Below are 25,141 nucleotides of genomic sequence, written 5' to 3'. Positions count from 1 at the left end.
CAGCAATTAATGTATTTAGCGCGTCAGTCGTATCGCGCCAGCAAACAGTGAAGTTTGAACCGGAAGGAAAACGTGTTGTCTACCAGGTGAGGGAGGACCCTTTATATACAGACAGCGCCACAACCAATTAAAGTCAGGCACTTGTGTGGTGCGTTCAGAGCCCACAGGGCATACTGCCACAATAGCAACAACCCATATTAATCAATAATCTAATTGGATCCTACTATATCATTGCCATCATCCGGAGACATGCAAAGCAAATATAATCTATATTTTCCCCAACAGGTATAAAGTTGTTAAACAGACCAGAGGAGAGAAAGTTTCTGGTTATGAAGTTATGAAATAAGCAAAATTGTTGCCATTTTACTAATTAAGCCCTAATAATATCTATTTAACCTCTAGAACAACCTGGATGCAGAATGATTTATAGATCCAAAAAAGCTCAAAGGGGTTTGATGTTAGCAACTCTGAGACCTACAATTATAAGACTGGAATATCAAGATAAAGAAAACTCAGTAGCTGCTGGGAGGGGCCACTTAGGGGCCTCCAGACACTCAGGGGCCCCTAGAAATTGTAAGACAGACCATAGATCTAAATCTGTAGCATTGTTTATAGAGAATGACAATGTTACTGAATTTTATTTAATGCATTCAGCTGAGAAAAATGAATAGTACATTTAGGATTTAATTAGGACGTTTACTTTGTAAAAGTTTAAAGAATCATCTTGATAGTTTGATTGTTGTGTTACCATGGCTACAATATGGTGTAATCTTTGTCTTTGAATTTGGTTTGTTCACAAATACATCACAGCAAATAACCAATAATCAGTGATTGATTTTAAACTCTGCCAATAAACCTGGTCTCCCTCTCACAGATTCACCTTATCGATATTTAAACATGTTAGTGATGCTGAGGTTCTTAGTAGGACGGGTTCTGGAGGGAGGGGGGTTCTGTCTAAGGCCCCATATTACCTTGGACCGGCCCTGCATGAGGAGCTGCTGTGATGCCCATCTCTGGAATCTACCTGGAATCGACCTGGAATATACCTGGAATCGACCTGGAATCCCCCGGTGGCCCCTGTCAGTCCGCCGATGCTTTGGAGACATTTGGATTCATTTCATTGTGGCGTGTTTGGCTTTTTGCTGCGGTTCTATTTATTGCTGCAATTCCTGACCCATGTGTTGTACTGATGGCTGTGCAGATGGCGCGTACCTCTTTAGTGCATGTCTGCTTATTCACTGCGTGAATGCCTCTTTGAAAAATGAGTCGAAACCAAAATGACGAGGAAAGGAAGCTGTCAGTGTGAGCGGCGTTGCCTAATATGAATGACTGGAAAGAAGACACACGTAAGTTCGGATCGCTGCGACTAACTGTTAGAGGGTGGAGGTTGACGCGGGCGACTGATACTAGTGGATGAAGGACACTAGTATCAGTAACTAGTACCCTAACCCTCTCCTCTGACCCTGATAAAAGGAGTGTGAAACTAGACAAGAGCGGCAGGTCCAACGATTTTTTAAATTTTTTTTTAGAACAGAGGAAATGGTAAATAAAAGATTGCACAAAACTCAGTTTGTTTTCATATGCGTTTCATATGCAACTTTAAAATAATCCCCTCTACTGGTCATGAAAAGCTTAAAGAAATATGGTGCTGCGATTAAGAGACCAGCGGCAGGTGGGCTGAAGAGCAGAATGTGCTGAGATACGAACTGGGACTTCAGACAGAATTTGGAGCGATCTAAGCAACAGAGGAAAGAGAGGACTACGGCGCCCTGAGCGGGGATATAACAGAGTGAGGTTGGCAAAGAACGTCCGCCATTGGAAAGCGGGGCCGGTGAGACTCAGATCAGTTTAAAAACCCTGACTCTGCTAACTAATTGAGCTAATCGAGACCCTGAAGATGCCAACTGACTGGCAATAGGAGGCGAGATAAACTTGAGTTAAACCCTGTTTGGTGGGACTACATCTGTGGTGTTGTCGTCATTACATTGGTGTCAGAAGTAAACCATTACAGCGGAGCCGAGTGAGTCCTGTGAGATCGTTGTCTCTGGCGGCTGCACCAGAGTCATGGACGGCACGTTTCCCCACGTGAGAGTTAAGTCGGAAAGAGAGGAGGACAGTGAGGCGTGGAGTGCGGAGCTTAATAAAATGGCTCGGGCAAAGGCTTCTCTGCAGCGAGGATTGCTGCTGAAGCAGGTCTGGGGGCTGGCGCGAAGTTGCGCCCGTCAATTGCAAAGATGGCGGTGTCCATAGCATCACTGTTCCGTTGAAGACGCCCAAGTCCTCCGGTAGGTCAAGCTGGGAGGCGTTCCATGCACAGTTTGAGCTTCTGGCACAGACTGGAAGATGGACAGTGGAGCATAAAGCCCTGCAGCTAGCTCTCTGCCTACAAGATGATGCATTGGACTGCTTATTGCTGCTCAGTTCAGAGGATAGAAAAGAGTATGATGCCTTAGTCGGAGCTCTAAAGAGGCGGTTTGGACAATGTGTACAGCCCGACATATTTAAAAATAAACTCAGTGGCAGGAGCAGGTTGCCAGGTGAACCCTTGCATGTTTTGGCTAATGACATTGAGAGCCTCACACGCAGAGCATATGCACACATGCAGTCAGGTGTACAGAATGAGTTGGCGAAAGATCAGTTCATCAGAGCTCTGTCACCTCCGGAGCTGTGTGTGCAGGTCCAGCTGATGCAAACCCTGCAGGATGCGTTGGATTTAGCAGTGGAGAGGGAGGGAGTGGTTGGAGTGGCAGCTGGAGAGGACCAGAGAGGACAACCACCAGCATGCAGATCTGTGGAGTTGAACCAGGAAAGCCTGCTTGGGTCTCAGAGTTGGCGGAAATGGTTCGAGCGGTGTCCTCTGCAGCCCCTGTCCTTTGTTGGGGCTGTGGTCAACCAGGGCATCTCCTCAGACGGTGTCCTAAAGCAGTCAAGAAGCAGGGAAACGACACGGGGTCTGCATGGGGGAGGCATCGCAGACCCTTGCCGTAGCCTCCACAGCTTCATCGCCAGCAGGCGGGCCCGACAGCGTCATCAGGGGTCCCTGGCCCAGACTCCCCACAGAAATGCACTCAAGCCAAGGCCAACCGACCATGGTTGTGGTAGTTGGCTGCACCTGTGTTGGGGATTTTTGTTATGTCCCAGTCACAGTGGAAGGGATTCCCTGCACAGCCCTGATTGACACTGGTTCCACAGTAACGCTAGTGAGGCCTGATGTGGTGCCAGACTGGACTCGGATTCAGCCCACCACAGTGAAGCTGCACACAGTCACAGGGGACATGGCACCTATGAAGGGGAGGGGGACAATGACTGTTAATGTAGGAGGCCGATCCATCACCCACCCTGTGTGGGTAGCAGAGGTGCAGGACCTGTGCATATTGGGATTGGACTTTTTAAGGGCAGCAGGGTGCCAGTTGGATTTGGGAGGGGGAACATGGAGTCTTAAGGAAGGTCCCCTCATTCCGCTGATGCCCACAGTCTCTGACCCAGTTTTACTGGGGCCTGTGGTCTGTCACACAGAACCTCGGATTGCAGCTGTTGAGCACATCTCGCCTCAGACCAACCAGACTGCTGCCGCAACAGCCCCCACACCTACATACCCTATACCCCCAGTTTGGATGCCTCCTGAGACAGAAGATGCATCGGCGACCATGGTGCGGAAGATCTGGGCAGAGAACTGTAGGGGTTTGGACACACAGCAGCAAGAACAACTGTGGCAGCTGCTTATGGACTTTAAGGACAGTTTTGCTCTGAGTGAAGACCAGGTGGGACGGACTCGGTTGGTGGAGCATGACATTCTGACAGGTGATGCACCCCCGATAAAATGTCGGCCCCGCCGGCTCCCCCTGGCCAGTCAGAAAGCATGTGACAAGGCACTTTTGGACATGTTGCAAGCTGGCATTATTGAGCCTTCAGACAGTCCCAGGGCGGCTGCTGTTATCATGGTGCCCAAAAAGAATGGAGAGTGGCGTCTGTGTGCTGATTACAGGCCACTGAATGGTGTGACGGAAAAAGATTCTTATCCACTGCCTAGGGTCGATGAGTCACTGGACTTGGTGTCTGGCTCCAACTGGTTCTCGTCTCTGGATCTTCGCATTGATTATTACCAGGTCCCCCTATCAACAAATGCCAGACCAAAGACTGCTTTTTGCACCGGACGGGGACTTTGGCAGTTTAAAGTGCTCTCATTTGGGTTGTGTAATGCACCTGCCACCTTTTCCAGACTGATGGACCGGGTGCTGGCTGACATCCCTCGCCAAGAGTGCCTGGTGTATCTGGATGACATACTGGTCCATGGCGCCTCTTTTGCAACGGCCCTGGGCTCACTCCGTCAGGTGTTGGAAAAAATTAGAGCAGCAGGGTTGAGACTCCACCCAGATAAATGTCATTTCATGAAACAAGAAGTGACATTTCTGGGTCACCAGGTTGGAAGGGAGGGAATCAGCATTATGGAGGACAAAGTAAAGATGGTGGCAGAGTGGCCAATCCTCTTAACCCAGAGAGATCTTAAAAGTTTCCTGGGCCTGGCTTAATAAGTTACAGGAGGTTTGTGCGGGGGTTCGCAAGTATAGCGGCTCCCCTGTTCCAACTCCTCCAGAAGAACCGAGACTACGTGTGGACTGATCAGTGCCAGGGAGTATTTGACTGTCTGCGGCAAAGTCTTACTGAGGCCCCAGTGCTCGCCCCTGCTGACTCCTGTCTCCCCTTCAATCTTGACAGAGATGCAAGTAACATGGGAGTCGGGGGTGTCCTCTCCCAGTTGGGGGAAGAAGGCGAGAGAGTGGTGGGGTATTTTAGCAGGGCCTTTAACAAAGCAGAGAGGCGTTACTGTGTGACAAGGTGGGAGCTGCTGGCGGTGGTACTTTCTCTGCATCATTTTAAGTACTACCTGTGCAGCCTGCCTTTCACTATAAGGACTGATCACTCTGGTCTCCAATGGCTGGTGTCTTTTAAGGAACCTGAGGGTCAGGTGGCTGGGTGGCTGGAAGAGCTGCAGTCCTACAACTTCTCAGTTGTCCATCGGGCTGGAGCTAAGCACGCTAATGATGATGCCCTCTCCCATCGCCCTTGTGCTGCAGGGGGATGCAGTTACTGTGACCGGAGGGAGAGGTTGGAAGAGGAACAGCTGCAGTGGAGCCAGCCAGGATTATGTCAGGGTGACTCAGTAATCTGCAGGGAGTTGCAGGTGGTTGGCACAGAGAGCTGGAGGCATCAACAGGAACAGGATCCTGACATCCAGCCTGTGTTACAGTGGGTGGAGAGACAACTGAAACCACCATGGGAGGAGGTTGCTGGGCTCTCGCTGGCAACTAAAAGACTGTGGTTGAAGTTTGAGGCTCTGCGCCTGGAAGACAGGGTGCTGCAGAGGACATGGGAAGACCCTGGCACAGGTGAGGAGCGGTGGCAAATTGCAGTCCCCAAAGGCCTAAAAGACGTAGTCCTGCAGGCCATGCATGGAGCATCTGGGTCTGGATATTTTGGCATCATAAAAACACTCCGCCGCCTCCGGCAGGGGTTTTATTGGGGCCGGTGCAGGAGGGACGTGGAGGACTTCTGCCGCCGCTGTGACCCCTGTACAGCACGGAAGGGGCCGACAGGTCAGTCGCGCGCTCGCCTGCAACAGTTTGTTGTAGGGGCCCCTATGGAAAGAGTGGCGGTGGACGTTATGGGTCCACAGCCACGCTCAGACAAGGGAAACTGTTATGTTCTGTCAGCTATTGACTATTTTACAAAATGGCCAGAGGCCTATGCCATCCCTTATCAGGAGGCAGAGACAGCGGCAGATGCCTTAGTGGTGGGGAGGCTTATTAGCAGGTTTGGGGTGCTAGACATTAGTTATACACACAGTTGGTGACAAAAAACACTGTATATTATATAAATAAGCTAAATTATCAGAAAATGAGTTCATACATTAAATGTTTTTTAACCATTTTATTGGTGATGTACAGACAGGAGGAGCATGCTCCCATAAAATGGCACCCAGTGCCGTTAGAGAGAGGCTGATCAATCCCAGGTGAAGCTCAACTCACTGCTGCCTCAACGACTGCACTTCCAAGCATTTGAATGGGAAAATGCAAAAATTCTGATTATCGTCACCTTCTTAAAATAATTGCCTAAGTCATTTTTTTTCAAAAATGATTTTTTTGCCTAAATCATCTCTTCATGATGCTGGCCACCTCTGGTAAAATTGCCAACATCCTCAATTAAACAGATCATGCCATTCTACCCTTTTTGTATAATTGCCTATGTCAAGAGTGTGACTTAGGCAGTTTTATTTTGCCTAAGTCACCAGACAAATTGACTTAGGCAATTTTAGAAGTTTTTCAAGATGGCAGATGATTCAAGGAGACGAACATTCTACACAGCTGCTAATGCCATTTCCATGATTCAGGACTCTTCCCATGTTGGTAAGTGAAGATGTTTACTATAATATACACTAGGCTATCAAAATAGCATAAAATGTGATATTTTTATTCAGTCTTTTCAGTGAAAATTTTAGTTTAGGAAGCTAGCTAAAAATGCTCTGTGATAGACTGGCGGCCTGTCCAGGGTGTGCTCTGCCTTTGCCCGAAGCCAGCTAGGATTGCCTCCAGCATTAACCATGACCCTAATGAGTAATATGCGGTATCGATAATGGATGGATGGATGGATGTAAGTTAGCTAAAAAGCACAAAAAGTGGAAAGACTCCAGAGTCATCTAACTAAGAAAATTTTCAATACTGTAATGTAATCTACAGTCTAGAAAAAATTCTCAAAGGACCCTCTTTACTTTATTGATTTTCAAAGGCAATTCATGTTTGTCAGAATAATCACACATTTGTGAAAGGTTTGAATATTTTTTTTTCCATTTTGGTAGGAGATGTACTTGACATTGATGACACCAGTCTGTCTTCATCTACTGAGGATTGCAATGAGACCATCAATAAAGAAATGATGCAACATGTTGATAATGATGCACCTTCTGCTCCCATGGATAAAGTTAAAGATGCCAAGAAGACACATCCACACCAAGAAGAAGCGATATCAAATGATGATAGCGATGATGGTGATGATGTCATTCAAGATCCGGACTATACCCCAACCTGTGATGAGTCCTCTCCTGAAGATGAAAACAGCCTATCTATGGTGGCAACAACTTTAAAACAGCAGGATGAGGATGTTGAATTGAAAGATGCAGGCAAAAAGAAAAGACATAAACACCTCAGTCCAAGAACATGGAAGCAAAATGAATCCAAGCAGAAACGTCTGAAAGGAATGTCATAGAAGAGCAAAAGTGGCAAAGAAATAAGTGCAAAGACTATGGGTCCTCCCTGCAACTCCAAGTTCTGTCAGCGAGTCTCAACTCGAGACTGCCAAGTCCTTACAGAAGAGCAGCAGCAGTGGGTATTTGACAAGATTTGGGCAATGAACACCTGGGAAGAACGTCGGTTATATGTCACCACTTTGGTCACAAAGACTAGCATGAAGCAAAAAATAGTTACTGAGGGATCCCGACGCAATTCATCATTTTCCTACCAACTGAAGCTTGAAGATGGAACAAGTGTTAAAGTGTGCAGGGCACTTTTTTCTTCTACACTTGGTCTCCCTGAAAGAACCATTACAAAATGGCTGGATGACCCCATCAACCCTGAAAAACAGGCAGAGGTGCCATCAAAATCTGGACCCAGAAGTGGCAAGCATACAAAGGTGGAAACTGATGTCAAGGATTTCCTTAAGAACTGGTTGAGGGACCTGCCCAGTGTTGACTCACACTACTGCAGAAGCACAGCTACCTACAAAGACAAGAAGTTCCTTTACCAAGGCACAACCATCTCCCAACTACATCGTGAATATGGACAGGCAGCTGCAACTGCTGGAGTGAGAGCTGTTGGAATCCAATATTTCACAGCTGTGTTCCATGAGGAGAACTACTCTGTATTTATTCCAAGAAAAGATCAGTGTGATGTTTGTGTTTCATTCAAACATGGAAATATCAGTAAGGGTGCATACCACGCACATGTCACCAAGAAGGATGAAGCGAGGCAAGAGAAATCTAGGGACAAAGGTTCTGCTAATGAAGAGAAGTCCGTTTGGACAATGGACTTGCAAGCTGTGCTACCGTGTCCCAAAAGCCAAGCCAGCAGCCTGTATTACAAAACAAAACTGCAGGTCCACAACTTTACCCTTTTCAACTTGAGATCAAAGGAAGGCTACTGCTACGTTTGGGACGAATCAGAAGGTGACCTCTGTAGCGAGGTATTTGCACATCTTCAGTATCATCATTTTGAAGGTGTGATCAAAGACCATCCAGACCTCAAGGAGATCATAGTGTGGAGCGACGGTTGCGGTTTTCAGAATCGCAATACATGTGTAGCGAATGCATACTCTGAGCTTGCAAGGAAATATGGGGTGCTAATAACCCAGAAATACCTTCTTGCAGGTCATACACAAATGGAGTGTGACAGTATGCATAGTACTATTGAACGAAAAATAGTTGCAGATATCTTCACCCGAAGAGACTATGTCGTTGTACTCCAGACTGCAAGAATCAGGCCATCACCTTACTATGTGAAAGTGCTCAAGCACGATGAGTTCCTGAAGCTGAATGGATCTTACTTCTTCAGCATCAGACCCGGCAAAAAAGTTGGAGACCCGACTGTGCATGACTTGCGGGCTCTTCAGTTTAGCAGTGAAGGCAAGGTCCATTTCAAGCTGTCCTTTTCAGAAGACTCTGTGTGGGAAGAACTGCCACAAAGGGTGCAGGTGCCAAATGGGCCAATGGCATGGATACGTTTGTTTCCATGTGCTCTGCCAATCAAAGAGAGAAAGTTCCAGGACCTCCAGTCAATGAAACCCCATCATGCCTGTTGAGTGTCATCACTTCTTTGACAATTTGCCACACTAATAGGCATCACACAAGAACACAGCAAAGAAGAGCTGGAAGGAGAAGTGGAAAAAATGCACATGCCTCCTCAGCATTATGTGTTAGTTTGTGTTGTAAAATTGCCTCGGTCACAAAGGCATGTTCAAAAATTGTTGTGTTCCATGTTTGACTGACCTTGCTGTTTGTATGTCAAAAGACATCTGTTGTTACAACTTTTTTGATTAAAATTGTTTGTAAATAAAAAATTTTCAACAAATGGTTCAGTTTTTTGTGTTTCCTGAAAAATTGCAAAAAAATGACTTAGGCAATTATTTTAAGAAGGTGACGTTATGAAGAAAAAATAATCAAAATTGGTTAAGCTAAATAAATAATTTTTATTATTATATATATACATATATATTATATTTATTATATATATATATATATATATATATATATATATATATATATATATATATACATATATATATGTTTCCTCTGTTGTTTATCCACCACGACTATGTCTGGTTGGTTCGCCCTCAAAATGGTGAGGGCGAACCAACCAGACATAGTCGTGGTGTATAAACAACAGAGGAAAGTCAATACCAAGTGACTGCAACATCAGGAAAAAGGAGCATGAAAAACTAGAGAAATACCAGGGCCTAAGGGAGGAACTGGAGAGGGCCTGGAAGGTGAAGACCACAGTGGTGCCTGTGGTCATCGGGACCCTCGGGGCAGTCACCCCCAAACTGGAACAGTGGCTACAACAGATCCCAGGAGCAACATCAGACATCTCAGTCCAGAAATGTGCAGTCCTAGGCACAGCCAAGATACTGCGCAGAACCCTCAAGCTCCCAGGCCTCTGGTAGAGGACCCGAGCTAAGAGGAAGAAGAATCACCACCCGCGGTGGGTGAGAAGGGAATTTTTTTTTTTTTTATATGTATATGTACACATATATATATATGTATGTATATATATATATATATATATATATATATATATATATATAATTCTATTCAGTCTATTTGGGGGTTCTGGAGAGGAGGGTCCGTCGGATTGTCGAACCTTGGATTCAGGAAGAGCAGTGTGGTTTTCGTCCTGGTCATGGAACACTGGACCAGCTCTACACCCTCAGCAGGTCCTGGAGGTTCGCCCAACCAGTCTACATCTGTTTTGAGGACTTGGAGAAGGCGTTCGACCGTGTCCCTCGGGGAGCCCTGTGGGGGGTTCTCCGGGAGTATGGGGTACCGGGCTCCTTGATACGGGCTGTCAGGTCCCTGTATGACCGGTATCAGAGTCTGGTCCGCATTGCCGGCAGTAAGTCGGGTTCGTTTCCGGTGTGAGTTGGACTCCGCCAGGGCTGCCCTTTGTCACCGATTCTGTTAATTTCTTTTATGGACAGAATTTCTAGGCGCAGCCAGGTTGTTGAGGGGATCCGTTTTGGTGGCCTTAGGATTGCATCTCTACTTTGTGCAGATGATGTGGTCCTTTTGGTTTCATCGGGTTGTGATCTGCAGCTCTCGCTGGAGCGGTTCGTAGCCGAGTGTGAAGTGGCTGGGATGGCCATCAGTGCCTCCAAATCTGAGGCCATGGTCTTGAGCCGGAAAAGGGTAGAATGCCTTCTCTGGGTCAGGGGGGCGTGTCCTGCCCCAAGTGGAGGAGTTCAAGTATCTCGGGATCTTGTTCTTGAATGAGGAAAGAAGGGAGCGGGAGATGGACAGGCGGATTGGCGCAGCATCTGCCGTCAAGCGGGCGCTGTACCGGTCCGTCGTGGTGAAGAGAGAGCTTAGCCAAAAAGCGAAGCTCTTGATTTACCGGTCGATCTACGTTCCCACCCTCATGTATGGTCATGAGCTTTGGGTCATGACCGAAAGAACGAGATCGCGTATACAAGGGGCCGACATGTGTTTTCTCCATAGGGTGGCTGGACTCTCCCTTAGAGATAGGGTGAGAAGCTCAGTCATCCAGGAGGGACTCAGAGTAGAGCCGCTGCTCCTTCACGTCCAGAGGGGCCAGTTGAGGTGGCTCGGGCATCTGGTCAGGATGCCTCCTGGACGCCTCCCTGGTGAGGTGTTCCGGGCACGTCCCACTGGGAGGAGGCCCCAGGGAAGACCCAGGACACGCTGGAGGGACTATGTCTCTCGGCTGGCCTGGGAACGCCTTGGGATTCCTCTGGAGGAGCTGGAAGAAGTGGCTGAGGAGAGGGAAGTCTGGGCCTCCCTTCTGAAGCTGCTACCCCCGCGACCCGACCCCGGATAAGCAGAAGAAGATGGATATATATATATATATATATATTGTAAAAGTTACATTACCCACCTTCAAGAGATTAAATTGCAAAGAGTATCTCCAGCAAATATTATGTATGGAGGAATTTTTCTGCCATAATTCACACATTTTCAGTCTGAAAGCAGGACTACATATCTTTTGTTCTCAAAACTGTCAATGCTTGTACTCCAAACATCCGCTGTCTTTCAAATATTCAGTGTACTTTCTAAAACTTTTTTCTTCATACAAAAAACTTGTCTCTGCTTGGATCAAATTTCCACTTGCAAACCTTTCTATTCACTTGGGAATCATTTTCTGCTCAAGCTTGGAACCAAAAAGTACCATTGCTTAGCAACCTGTCAGCTGACAGAATAAAAGTGTTATACTGGGTGCGTTTGTTTTCTTCAGGGTGTGGCTACTTTCAATGATAGATAGATAGATAGATATGTCGTGACTAAGTTGTAACATGGTTGGTTCTGTGGATCCATTTTCTTTGGTTGTGTGAACAACCAAAGCTACAACCCAAGATCAGTAGCTGTGAGCGATCAGTTGCGTGTAGTGCAGGTTGCAACAATTTGATCAGCGCAGAGACAAGTTTTGAGTGCAAGGAGAAAGGTTTGAGAAAGCACAGTGAATATTTGAAAGGGAGCAGACATTTTGAGTACAAGCATTACAAGTTTTAAGAGGAAAGACATGAAGTCCTGCTTTCAAAATTTAAATGTGTGCTCTTGAATCATGGCAGAAAAATTCCTCCATAAGTATGATTGTAATAATACTTGTGAGGAAGCAAACGTGAGGAAAAAAGTGACTTATTTTTCAATAAAATGTCTCATACAGATACATAATGTTTTGACATGTGATTTTTTTGTCAGGGTCAGACGAAGATCTTGAAGCTGAAAAATCTACGTTTGCAAGATTATGCTGACTACACCTGTTTTGCTTCTGTGAAGAATTCCTGTGGCATTAGAGACAGAAGTACCCACTTCATTCTCAACAACAGGACAGGTATATAAGCACTCAGGAATTGGAACAATTACACACTATCTGCATGTGTATGTCTTTATTTAAATATTATATTCCTATAAGGGGGGCAAACCTTTGAAAAAGTAAGATTCTGGATTTTCTAAATTCCAATTAAACATTCTAATTAGTTCTACTAAAAATGATTTTTATTATTATGTTTTGATACTAGAAATTCACATAATAATTCTGCATTTTAGTTATCTTCGTGATCGTGTAGCTGGAACAACAGAGAGGAAACACAGACAGAAAATAATTACTCTTTATTAAGCAAAAACAAAATAAAATCTAGCCATATAGGGAAGCAGCCTAACCACAGATGGCATTGGCAAAAGCAAGTAGATCAAGCTGCCACCACTGCACCGAAAAGATATACCAGGTGGGCAGAGCTCTAATTCTGCTTCTGACAACCTGGCATTGATAGCCACAATATGCTGGGCCCTTGTGGATCTTGAATGTGGTACTTCAAGTGCACCTCAGAGAAGAACAATAAACAATTAGCAAAATAATGGAAGAATCCTTCTATTTAAAGGGGAAGGGACATTACACTCAGTTGCAGAGGTTTCTTTATTCTTCTTATTGTAAACTAGGCATGCGTGATATAAATGGTATATGGTTGAATAAAAAGAAATTTGACCTACGATAGAGATCTCCAATCTATCGGCCAACCAGGGTAATGCTTTTTGATGATGCAATGGACTGCATCAAAATAGAGCAAGAGGTACAAGTAGCGTGGCTGGAAGCCCAAAGGAAGAGCTTGTTAAAAAAGGACGTGCGAAAACAAAAATAATCTGGACCTGCTTCGGGTTTAGCCTCCTGAAGCAAGAGGTAAAAGTGCACATGGGATTTGTGCGACCCTTGCAGGGACAAACACAGGGCAAAGCTCACTGAGTCCAAAGGGCACTGTTTCATCTTAGCGCAATGCTCAGGCGGAGCACAGTCGGTGGCGGTTTCTGATATGTATATGGGCGACATGGGCAACCACCCCTGGCAGCAATTTGTGGGCGATAGCATAAGCGCACACCCACCACATGCCCTCGTTTTGACGTGAATTTTTTTGACGTGATTTGACAATCTCCTCCCTTAGTTGTCAAATCAGGTTAGTGGTCAACCAAACACTCAGAAATGTTCCCTCAAACATGTTCCCTTTAATTGTTTGGATGTTAGAAAAAGAGTCCTAATGTGATTTAAAAAACAGTTTTTTACTTCAAAGCGTCTGTTTCCAGAGGTGGGGACTCTAGTAGACTAGAGTCATCAAAATTAAGACTTTGACTTTTACATCAATAACTTGGGACTTGAATTGGACTTGAGCCTGATTTCTTAAAAAGACTTGATATTTTACCCAAAATCTAAAGTTTAAGACATATTTATAACACAGGCCCCATAAATTAATTTCATTCATTCCATATTAACAGAGGCAGACTATCCCTCTGTTTTTCCTGTATTTGTATGTGTGTGTTAGCTGCAGCACAACCAATCAAATTAACAAGATTTAAAAAAAGAATAAAAGAAAAGAAAAAAATTAAGCATATCTGCTCAAAGCAGATATGCTTCCGCTGGTAATTTGTTTTGGGTACATTAATTATGAAATATCCAACAAAATATGGAGTGCAACATGCAAACCCTTCAAAAAGAGGATCTCAGATGGAGATATAACAGCTTCCAACTGTTCAGTATTTGAAGTTGCACAAAGAACAGTAAGGAGTACTTTTGCTATGAGACACCTGACTTTAGCTAACGTCGTTAGCAACTGTACTCCAGGCTACGTTGGTGACACCGCTTAGCTTTCACTTGTATGCTATGTTTAGTCATGCTGTATGAATCTGGTGCTTCCAACGCATCAACATTAATGTGCAGCGTGTTAGCTCAGGATTGCCAGTGAACAGTGAGCGGGGGACTGTATCAGAAAGTAGGTTCTGGACCTGAGCTCAGGGAAGAGAGTTTCTCTCTTTCCCCATCATAATGATGAACTGGGTCCAGTTCCATCACAAGATGGAGGGTGTATTCATAAGGGAATCTATGGCTCTATTTTATATAGGCTTTGCCCTTTTTAGGGTAACCCACTAGCGAGTGGGTTTATCCCTCTCGCACAGCACTGAAAAAAGCTTAGTCCACACCTTGGCTGCACCTAGAAATTCTGTCCATGATGAACAGAATCGGTGACAAAGGGCGGAGTCCAACTCTCACCTGAAATGAGCCCAACTTACTGCTGGCAATGCAGGCCAGATTCTGACACCGGTCATACAGGGACCTGATGTATTCTCTGGGGCCGGTACTCCCAGAGAAGCCCCTACAGGGCTCCTCCCTCCAAGCCTGGCTCCAGAGTGGGGCCCTGGTGACCCGCCTCCGGGTGAGGGAACACCAAGTCCATTGTTATAGCTCATTATAAGGGATCTTCCTTATCATGAGTGTACCATATGATGGGAGGGTACCATAATTGGCTTCCCTGTAAAAAGATGAGACATCTTAGCTATCCCCTTAGCAGACCAGAGCTTAAATCCTGGGTCTCTCCTACCTGGACCAAAAATGGGTGAGACCTGGGATAGTTATTGCTTTTCTCTCAAATAATCAAGTGCTTTTTCCCAGATAAGCATTATATTTTTCAGAAAAGGGTTTTTTGTTTGATTAATAAGCTTTTTACTGTCTGATAAATACAGGTATAAGTTTACAGGAATAGAGATCAGCTGGGACATAGCTAAAGGCTCGATGGCCAGTGTGAACAACCGAGGAGAAAGGGGGCAGCCCTGTCTTCTCACATGTTTCAGTTTGCAGGGAGATGAAGTTAGACCATTGGTTAAGATTTCAGCTTGTGGGTTTGAGTATATTAGCTTTAGCTAAGAAATTTCCCTCCTATACCAAAGCTTTCAATAACAGCAAACATATACTGCAATTCTATCCTGTCAAATGCCTTCCATCCTGTCCAGTGACAGGATAGCATTATCTGGGACTTGTGATTTCTCAAAAATTACATAAAATACCCTTCTAATGTTGTTCAAAACTATTTTGATCAGGGTGGACTATTATGGGTAAAAGTGGCTCTAAATTTCTAGTTAACACTTTACACAAAAGTGTTAGCTAGGCCAATTTAATGATAGAAATTGGCCTATATGAGCCACATTGAGTTGCAGGTTTACCTGGCTTCAAGAGTAGGGAAATTATAGCTGTATTAAGTGAGCGAGGGAGAGACCCTTGGCTTCTTGATTCATGTCAAGCATTAGAGGTATCAGTTTGGATTGAAAAATTTTATATATTCCAATTGGAATTTCATCAGGCCCCAAGCTCTTACCACCTTTCATACTGGATAAAGCCTCAGACAATAATTGTTTATTGAACTCAAAATCAAGTGATTTTAGGGATTCGTTATCTAGGGGAGTAAATTCTAATGAATCCAAGAAATCAGTTAGTGCCTGAGGAGCTAGGTCTGAGTAGTCTGAGCTATACAATTTGTAGTAAAAATTTGAAACTTGTTAATTTCTTTTGGGTCAGATGTTAACACCCCTTCAGCTGTTTGAATTTAGTTTATTGCTTTATCTGTTTGTTCCTGTTTGATATGCCAAGCCAACAGCTTACTGGCTGTTTCAGCTTGTTCAAAGTATGCTGTATTTAGCTCTTAACCTAAGAAGTTCTGTGTTTAAATGGGTTGAAAGATTAAGAAATAGTTGTGTTTCTATGTTTTTAATAGATTTTTCAAGTTATTCCAATTCTTGTTTATTAATTTTATGCTTGAAGCTGGTAAAACTGATCATTTGGCGTCTCAAAAATGCCTTAAAGGACTTCCATCTCACAGTTGCAGAGGTTTGATGAGTGTGTAATTCAAAATACATATCTATTTTTGTTCCAATAAACTGTATGAATTCTGGGTCCCTAAGGCAAATTGATTGGAGATGCTACTTTGATGAAAAGGTAGAATGACACTGAACCATGATTAGATATTACTATACTATCATACCAACTATTTGTAATGTGTGGGACTAGACAGACTCCGAAACCTCCTGGGTCTTCTTAGACTCTAATAGGAGAGACTGAAATTGGCACCAAACAGCACATCAGGGGTGATCCATCCAGCAGGTTCTTCTGGAGCTTCTCGGACATAGATAGCGAGAGGAGGAGCCAGGTGGTCCTCCAGATCAGAGTGACCCAGGCAGCTATCCAAGTCGCTGAGGGGGTGCAAAGATTGAGCAAAGCAGCATTTTTGGTGGCAGCCATTATCTGATAGGCACACTGGTGGGCCCGGTCAGAGAACATGGTAATCAGCTGATCATGCACAGCCCGCTGGACTAATCCTGACGTCCTGGCCCCAAACACCTCAGTGAGGCCTGGATCCAGAGGGGAAACAGAGGGAAAACTCCGCTCCGTGTTTTCCCTCTGAGGGCAAAGCTGAGGGTGCCTGTCTCCACTTATGCACCTATCACCAAGGTGGAGGGGTTCACTCTGGTAAAAGGCACATAAGTGGAGACAGGCGCCCTCAGCTTTGCGCTGCCTCAGTTATGTAAGCCATTACGGCGGGACACTGAGGCCAGATGGGGTCCGGACGGTGACTCGGGGGCCAAACCATCCCCCAGTTCATTCGAACGTGGGAAGCGCCTTAGCCTTAGTTGGCATACAGAGCCTGGGGTTGACTTAGCATTCGCTCAGCCGCCTCTCTTCCACCACGGTGCTTCCCAGCTGGGAAACAACATCCGAACCACTGCTGCTCTTGCTGTTGTCATTTCTGCCAGCAGAATCATCTGATTCCCGCTCAGCGTAGCTAGCATTTCCCCACAAGCAGCGACTGGACTCAGTGGGCCCGTCGCCACGTCTAGCGCCAGCGTTGAAAAAGACTGGCCTCTTTTTCAACGCTCCGGGGTGTTGAGGGGATCCGTTTGGTGGCCTTAGGATTGCATCTCTGCTTTTTGTGGATGATGTGGTCCTTTTGGCTTCATCAGGTCGTGATCTGCAGCTCTCGCTGGAGCGGTTCACAGCCGAGTGTGAAGTGGCCGGAATGAGGATCAGTGCCTCCAAATCCGAGGCCATGGTCTTGAGCCGGAAAGGGGTAGAGTGCCTTCTCCGGGTCGGGTGTCCTGCCCCAAGTGGAGGAGTTCAAGTATCTCGGGATCTTGTTCATGAATGAGGGAAGAAGGGAGCGGGAGATCGACAGGCAGATTGGCGTAGCATCCGCAGTGAAGTGGACGCTGTACCGGTCTGTCGTGGTAAAGAAAGAGCTGAGTCAAAAAGCGAAGTTCTGAATTTACCGGTCAATCTACGTTCCCATCCTCTTGAATCATGACCGAAAGAATGAGATCGCAGATACAAGCTGCCGAAATAGGTTTTCTCCGTAGGGTGTCTGGGCTCTCCCTTAGAGATAGGGTGAGAAGCTCAGTCATCCGGGAGGGACTCAGAGTAGAGCCACTGCTCCTTCACGTCGAGAGGGGCCAGTTGAGGTGGCTCAGGCATCAGGTTAGGATGCCTCCTGGGCGCCTCCCTGGTGAGGTGTTTAGGGGAAGACCCAGGACACACTGAGTCTTCCCAGCTACTTCTTCCAGCTCCCAGTGGCTGGGGAGAGGGAAGTCTGGGCCTCCCTTCTGAAGCTGCTATCCCCACAACCCGAACCTGGATAAGCGGAAGAAGATGGATGGGTGATATTTATGTCATGTGAAGATCTTATAAACAAACATGATATTCCTACACAACATTTCTATAAATATCTTCAAGTTCAGAGTTTGATTGTATCCAATCAACAAAATAATCTTGATCTACCCTCTTTGTCTTCATCAGAAGACATTATATTCAGTTACAATAATGATATGAAAGAGGACAGTTGTCTCTTCTTTATTCCTTGTTTGTTGACAAATGTCAAAAATCTTCGGCCAACATTCTAGTCTCTGGAGAAAACTTACAACTTCTTTACATAGTCTCAGAAATCAGTAAATTAAAAAATGGTTTGACGATAATAAATTATCATGAAATTTGAACAAGACTAAAATAATGGTTTTTGGAAACTGTTACAAAAATACTCCAATTCAAGTTCAGACAGAGTGTAACTTATGTTAATAAGTTTCTCGATGTAATAGTTGATAACAATATCCATCCATCCTTCCATTTTCTGTTCACCCTCGTCCCTAATGGAGTCAGCTACGGTGTCTATCTCCAGCTACGTTCCGGGCGAGAGGCGGGGTCACCCTGGACAGGTCGCCAGTCTGTCGCTGGGCAACACAGAGACACACAGGACACACAAGCATTCACACACACACTCACACCTAGGGAGAATTTAGAGAAACCAATTAACCTGACAGTCATGTTTTGGGACTGTAGGAGGAAGCCAGAGAACCCGGAGAGAACCCACCATGCACAGGGAGAACATGCAAACTGATGACAATATCAGTTGAAAATATTTACAAAATAAACTAAGTATAAGCATATTAATCCTGGCTAAAGCTAGACATCTATCCATCCATCCATCTTCTTCCGCTTATCCGGGGTTGGGTCGCCGGGCAATGCGGACCAGACTCTGACACCGGTCATACAGGGACCTGACAGCCCGAATCAAGGAGCCCAGTACCCCATACTCCCGGAGAACCCCCCACAGGACTCCCCGAGGGACACGGTCGAACGCCTTCTCCAAGTCCACAAAACACATGTAGACTGGTCGGGTGAACTCCCATGCACCCTCCAGGACCCGCTGAGGGTGTAGAGCTGGTCCAGTGTTCCAGGACCAGGATGAAAACCACACTGCTCTTCCTTAATCTGAGGTTCAACAATCCGACGGACCCTCTTCTCCAGAATCCCCAAATAGACCTTGCCAGGGAGGCTTAAGAGTGTGACCCCCCTGTAATTGGAGCACACCCTCTGGTCCCCCTTTTTATACCTTTTTTTAATTTTAAACCCATTTTTATTTGATTTAATAATGAGGACCCATCTGAAACTATTGTATGAGTTTACAGGGTAGAAGTTCAGACATTTTATACTTCCTGCTCCTTTTTGAGCATGTTACGATTACTGTGGTACAAAAAATATGTTTCTTTTTCATTCCTTGTTCTTGTGCATGATTTTATACTAATATGTTTTAAATGAATAAATAAAAAATAATTAAAGAAATGAGTTTGTGGTGATTACCCTAAATGATCAACTGCTCTTGTGGGTAATCTGGGGAGAGATTTGCCATCTAAAGAGGGTCTTGGTCAAATGTCATCTTAAACTCTATATTAATTCCTCAAAGGAACAGACAAACTGGGGGTATTTTTGAGGTTGGGCTTCAGTCAATATTACCAATTAAAATCTTAGTGCCATGGGAGCAGTTGAAAACATTGGAGCAATGATCTAACCCACTACTGAACTTCTCAGGAGTGGGTGAATTGATGTTAGGGTAGGGATGTGATCTCTAGGCCCTGGAGATTGAGTATTAGGGACATCTGCTGGAGGAGGAAGAGAAGTGCTAGTTGGCAGATTATGAATAATAGCAGTTATTTTGTAGTGTCAGTTATCTTCTGTTCTACTTTATCGTGTATTAGTTCCTGTTCCTTTTTGTCACTTTCTCCTCTTCCCCTGTGTAATCTTCCCAGTGCCGCTCTCCCTCCCACGCTCTCCAACTCTCCACACACTTATCAATTAACTCATCAGCCCTGCTCTTTTGTTCCCATTGAACCTCCCAGTATTTAAGCCTCTCTGTCTCAGCCACCTGCCGCCAGTTTGTCGTGTTGCCTACATCATGTTCCCTTGTCACCCTTCTCACTTTACCCTAGTTCCTTTGTCTGCTGTTCTGATTTGTTTTTGGATTTTTTTTGTCACTCTGAATTTTACATTTTTGTAAGTTGGCTTCCTTTTTATTAAAATCATCTACAGAACTTTATGCTTTTTGCCTGCTGCATTTGGGTTTGCTTTAAAACACGCCATGACGCAGTGAGTTTGAATGAAAGATTCATCTGAGAGGGCTGGCTGGGTCATCTTGGTCGGAGTGTTCTGTCATGATAATTTTTAGATTCTTGACCCACATATACATGTGGGTCAATTCATCATTCTTATGTACATGTGTACATAAGAATGAAATACTTTGCTACCACTTTATTTGAAGGACTGTGCATAAGGTTGACTTGACACTGTCAGACACAACATAACACCTGTCATGAACATGAAGAGTCTTCATAAATGTTCGACTGTTATGATGTCATTTGGTAAATAATGACACTTCAATGCAAAGCAGACAAGTTTTAACGCAGTGTTGCATTAAGTCATTATTTATCAAATGCAACTTCATGACAAAAGTCATAAATATTCATGATGCCTCCCATCATGTCTATGTCAGTGTCATGTCAGCCTTATGCACATCCCTTCTAATAAAGTGTAGCCAAGATTTTATTGTAAAAAATTAATAATGACTGTTCAGAGATTTAAAGGAGACTGTATGCCAGGTAACTATAATGTTACTTCTGCAGATTTCTGAAATAAACCAGGACCATCATTTCTTCCTTTAGCCCTCAGGAGTCAAACTCCAGTCCTGGAGGGTCGCTGTCATGCAGTTTTTAGGCGTGCCACTGGTACAAACACTGGAATCAAATGGCTTAATCACCTCCTCCTTGTGTAGATCAGTTCCTAATTATTTGCTAATGACCTAATTATTTTGTTCAGGTGGTGCAGTAGAGGCACATCTAAAAGTTGCAGGACTTGGCTTTGGCCCTCCAGGACTGGAGTTTGAGACCCCTGGTTTAGCCAGTAATACAAGATAGTCACTTGTCCTTTTCCTGTGGGTATTTAATTTTTTGTTGAATGTTTTGATAATACAACAACCTTTCATCTTTGATTAATAAAATGTGTAATCAGCCTTTATCATGACTAGTTTTTTTTCTCTTCTGCCTCCCCAGCTCCTCCTTCTGTTAAAATACTTTTGGATGATCCTGTAGTGGTAAATCCTGGAGAGACGATCACTCTGGTTTGCAAAGTGATGGGTGGACATCCTTTTCCAACACTAAGATGGTTGAGGTTGGAAGATGAGGAGCTGCCGAGGAGAGCCATTGTCAAAGACGGTACACTGACAGTCCCTGTTATTAGTGATGACGATGGAGGAACTTACACCTGTGTTGCATCCAACAACGTAGGAAACCCTGCTAAAAAATTCATCACCATATTGGTCAGAGGTATGACAGTAACATTTTGTTTGAAACTGAAGTCTGTTATTTTACCTATACAGTAGACTAAGTTTAGCACCTTCCAAACATCTATCTGTAGACACCAGGTGGATGGATATTGGAGCTAATTTTAAAAGGTAGATCACCCCAGTTCCACATTGTACTGGGACCAGTACATTACAAATGGGACAACAACCTATTTTCTGTATAATAATAATAATAATAATAATAATAATAAAAAATTCTATATTTGTAAATCTAATTATGATTAAGTCAGTGCCTCATCAGCAATGAACTTCACCACACGTCACTGATATATTGTTGGTTGTTGTCCCACTTGTAATGTACTTCAAGTCCCAGTGCTATATATATATATAAATGCTCCATGTCAGATATTGTTGCCATGTGGAGTTAATGTAAATGAGCATTGCTGACATTTTATTGTACAAAAGTAATATTTTTAATCCAATTTGCAATCATTGAGCATTACTCAGTGAGTTGTTTTTTTTGCTCAGTGCATGGGTGGGGCATGTCCCGTGGGTGATGAGACAAAATGAGCAACAACTGGACAATCCTTGGACTGGGGACAATATAAAGCCACATTTAGAAATGTGGAGAAGATTCACAGAGAGTGAACTGCAGCTGGACTCAGTGCTTCAAGAACCACCACACACATATATGCAAGACATGGGTTTCAGCTGTCACATTCCTTGTGTCAAGCTGCCCTTGAACAACAGACAGCATCAGAAGCATCTTGCCTGAGCTAAAGACAAAAATGACTGGACATCTGCTGAGTGCTCCAAAGTTATGTTCTCTGATGAAAGTAAGTTTTACATTTCCTTTATAGATAAAGGTTGCAGAGTCTGGAGGAAGAGAGGAGAGAGACATAATCCATGTTGCTTGAGGTCCAGTCAGAATGTCCCCAGTCCGTGATGGTTCGTAGTACCATGTTATCTGCTGGTGTTGGTCCACTGTGTTTTCTGAGGTCCAAGGTCAACGCAGCCATCTAACAGAACATTTCAGAGTACTTCATGCTTTCTATAAGACAAAATAAAATATCTGGGTTTATTTTATTCCATCAAAACTAAAACCTAGAGGTTCTGATTCATTTAATGATTCTGATGTTTGAATGCCGCTGCAAACATCAGAAGAGAGTTCACCACAGCTGCTGCTGAGCTCTCCAGAGCGTAATATAGAGAAGCTCCATATTACCGGGCAGCCACACATCACCCAGTTAGAGAGAGAATTGCCAGCGGAAAATGCCATAAGATTCCCTTACGGAGCTTGGGTAACGCTTGCGCTGGCCTTGGCTGGACTCAGACCAAATTGAATTTGTCGCTGTAACTAGAGTGTTTTGAATGTGCATCCAAAACAAAAAGGCAGTGTCCCTGAGCTAAGATGAAGTTTTCATCGCCTACAGACAAATACGGAAACAAAGAATTGGGCTAAAAAAATCGCAATTTTAAAAGATATCCTGAAGTGATGTGTGCTCATTTCATTATGTGGGTAAAATGCCAACGAAAGAAAACCCGAAGCTACTCAGTCAATGAAGTAGATAAATATGCTAGTACAGATTATTTGGAACCACTTCTTCAAGTCATCATTCCACCCCACAATCTGTAGGTAGCGGTAAAACAATATTGCCACATGTAAGCTGTGATATCTGGCATTCCCACATATTTTATAGCCTAAAACTTCTGATGAAATCCTGTTAGTAAGTAGCTAACATGTACACAAATGGTGGAAGTCGTGCACATAATTCACGCAAAGCCTCATGGGGGCTCGGAATAGGGTGGATAGGGGGAAAAAGTTTGGACAATTCTGTGGGAGCTCTGGCAACATCACCCACCAGCCACTGCAGATGCTCTCGTGCAGGTCCTGCACCCGTCCGTCAGACGATACTCACAGATGCGTTTGGCAGCGCTCCCTGGTGCTGCAAGAAAAATCTGGTGCAAATCAGCCGATGCAGTGAGGAGATATAGCTGATGGATTAACCTAGGGGGCGCAGTGGAGTCCAATAGTTTAATGCTATTGGGCTCTTTAGAGATTCACAAGAGCCCTGTATTGAACTGATACATAACTGTCCAATAGCAATGCCTCTCATACACACATCAACACTAAGTTTAACAATAATGACCAAAATAAAATACAGGAAATATTAAGGTCAGCTAAATGCTCGTGGCGGGAGCTAAAGGACCCCAGAACGCTACGGACCAACGCTGAACGTCACCGTTGCCTAGAGACGGACACTACATAGCTGTGGTGAGCTGCTCTTTTTAAAACGTCCTCGACCGATTCCATGTCTTTAGAAGAGGAAACGCTTTAAAAAATACAGATGTGAGTGAAAAGACGCGCATTATAAGCTTAATAATTTCAGAGAGGATGGAAACTGGAAATCGAAAGACAAAAAAAAAGTGTCTGTTGTGGTGCAGTGTGCTGCTGTATGATAGACAAAATGGATCAGGAGAGGAATTGCAGACCAATCAGAACCTTCAGAAACAGAAATCGGCATATCTTCATCCTCAATCATCTCCTGAGGCTGACATGGTACAGAACATTTAGTTATGATTGATTAAATTTCTTATTGTAATTTTTAGTTGACTATTATGGTTTGATTATTTGCTTAGGATGTCGAGTTGATGGGAGTTGATGAGTACCGGCGGGCGAAGCGCCATGTGGCTCGGGTGGTTGCTGAGGCAAAAACTCAGTCGTGGGAGGAGTTTGGAGAGGCCATGGAGAAAGACTTCCGTATGGCTTCGAGGCGATTCTGGTCCACCATCCGACGTCTCAGGAGGGGGAAGAAGTACAGCACCAACACTGTCTACAGTGGGGATGGTGTGCTGCTGACCTCAACTCGGGATGTTGTGGGCCAGTGGGCAGAATACTTCGAAGACCTCCGCAATCCCACCAACATGCCTTCTATTGTGGAAGCTGAGCCTGGGGACTCTGGGTTGGGCTCTCCAATCTCTGGGTCGAGGTCGCCGAGGTGGTCAAAAAGCTCCTCGGTGGCAGGGCCCCGGGGGTGGAGGAGATCCGCCCGGACTTCCTTAAGGCTCTGGATGTTGTAGGGTGGTGTTGGCTAATGCGACTCTTCAATATTGCATGGACATTGGGGGCAGTTCCCCTGGATTGGCAGACTGGGGTGGTGGTCCCCCTTTTTGAACAGGGGGACCACCACACCCAGAGGGTGTGTTTCAATTATAGGGGGGTCACACTCTTAAGCCTCCCTGGCACGGTCTAGTCGGGGGTTCTGGAGAGGAGGGTCCGTCAGATTGTTGCACCTCGGATTCAGGAAGAGCAGTGTGGTTCTGGTTCTGGTCGTGGAACACTGGACCAGCTCTACACCCTCAGCAGGGTCCTGGAAGGTGCATGGGAGTTCGTCCAACCAGTCTACATGTGTTTTGTGGACTTGGAGAAGGCGTTCGACCGTGTCCCTCGGGGAGCACCTCTGGACCGTCTACATCTTGATATCCTTGGGCCATTCCCCATGTCCAGGACTGGGAACAAACACATTCTTGTTATCATTGACCAGTTCACCAGATGGGTTGAAGCTTTTCCTGTTCCCGATCAAAGTGCTGAAACGACTGCAAGGACGCTAGTCTACAACTTTATTGCCAGGTTTGGAGCTCCACTTGAGCTACACACAGATCAAGGTCGTAATTTTGATAGCTCCCTGTTTCGGAATGTATGCAAACTCATGCAGATCACTAAGACCAGGACTGCCCCTTATCACCCCTCCTCCAATGGACAAGTAGAACAGTTCAATAGGACCTTATTGCAGATGCTTCGATGTTATGTGGACCAGGACCAAAAGAACTGGGACGAACAACTGCCACTACTCGCAGCAGCTTATCACAGCTCAAGACACACAGTGACAGGGTTCACACTCAATAGGTGTATGCTCGGCAGGGAAGTCGA

The 25,141-nt window shown here is 44.9% G+C and overlaps 1 protein-coding gene across 4 annotated transcripts in view; it reads left to right on the top strand.

Moving 5' to 3' along the window:
- Nucleotides 1–25,141, top strand: part of LOC122845798 (MAM domain-containing glycosylphosphatidylinositol anchor protein 2-like) — a 164,097-nt gene that overhangs the window by 63,827 nt on the left and 75,129 nt on the right. For all 4 annotated transcript variants that reach the window (XR_006373136.1, XM_044142229.1, XM_044142228.1 and 1 more), the window contains exons 5-6: nt 11,978–12,110; nt 20,960–21,232. Coding sequence is in view for 3 of the 4 variants with exons in the window: in XM_044142229.1 (XP_043998164.1) it covers nt 11,978–12,110; nt 20,960–21,232 (406 nt within the window). In the remaining variant the exon portion in view is untranslated. The remainder of the gene's footprint in view (nt 1–11,977; nt 12,111–20,959; nt 21,233–25,141) is intronic.

The sequence above is a fragment of the Gambusia affinis genome, linkage group LG16, assembly GCF_019740435.1.
Source record: "Gambusia affinis linkage group LG16, SWU_Gaff_1.0, whole genome shotgun sequence".
In the NCBI taxonomy this organism is placed as follows: Eukaryota; Metazoa; Chordata; class Actinopteri; order Cyprinodontiformes; family Poeciliidae; genus Gambusia; species Gambusia affinis.
Note: the sequence above shows the minus strand (reverse complement) of the source record. Positions and strands in the feature narration are given on the sequence as shown.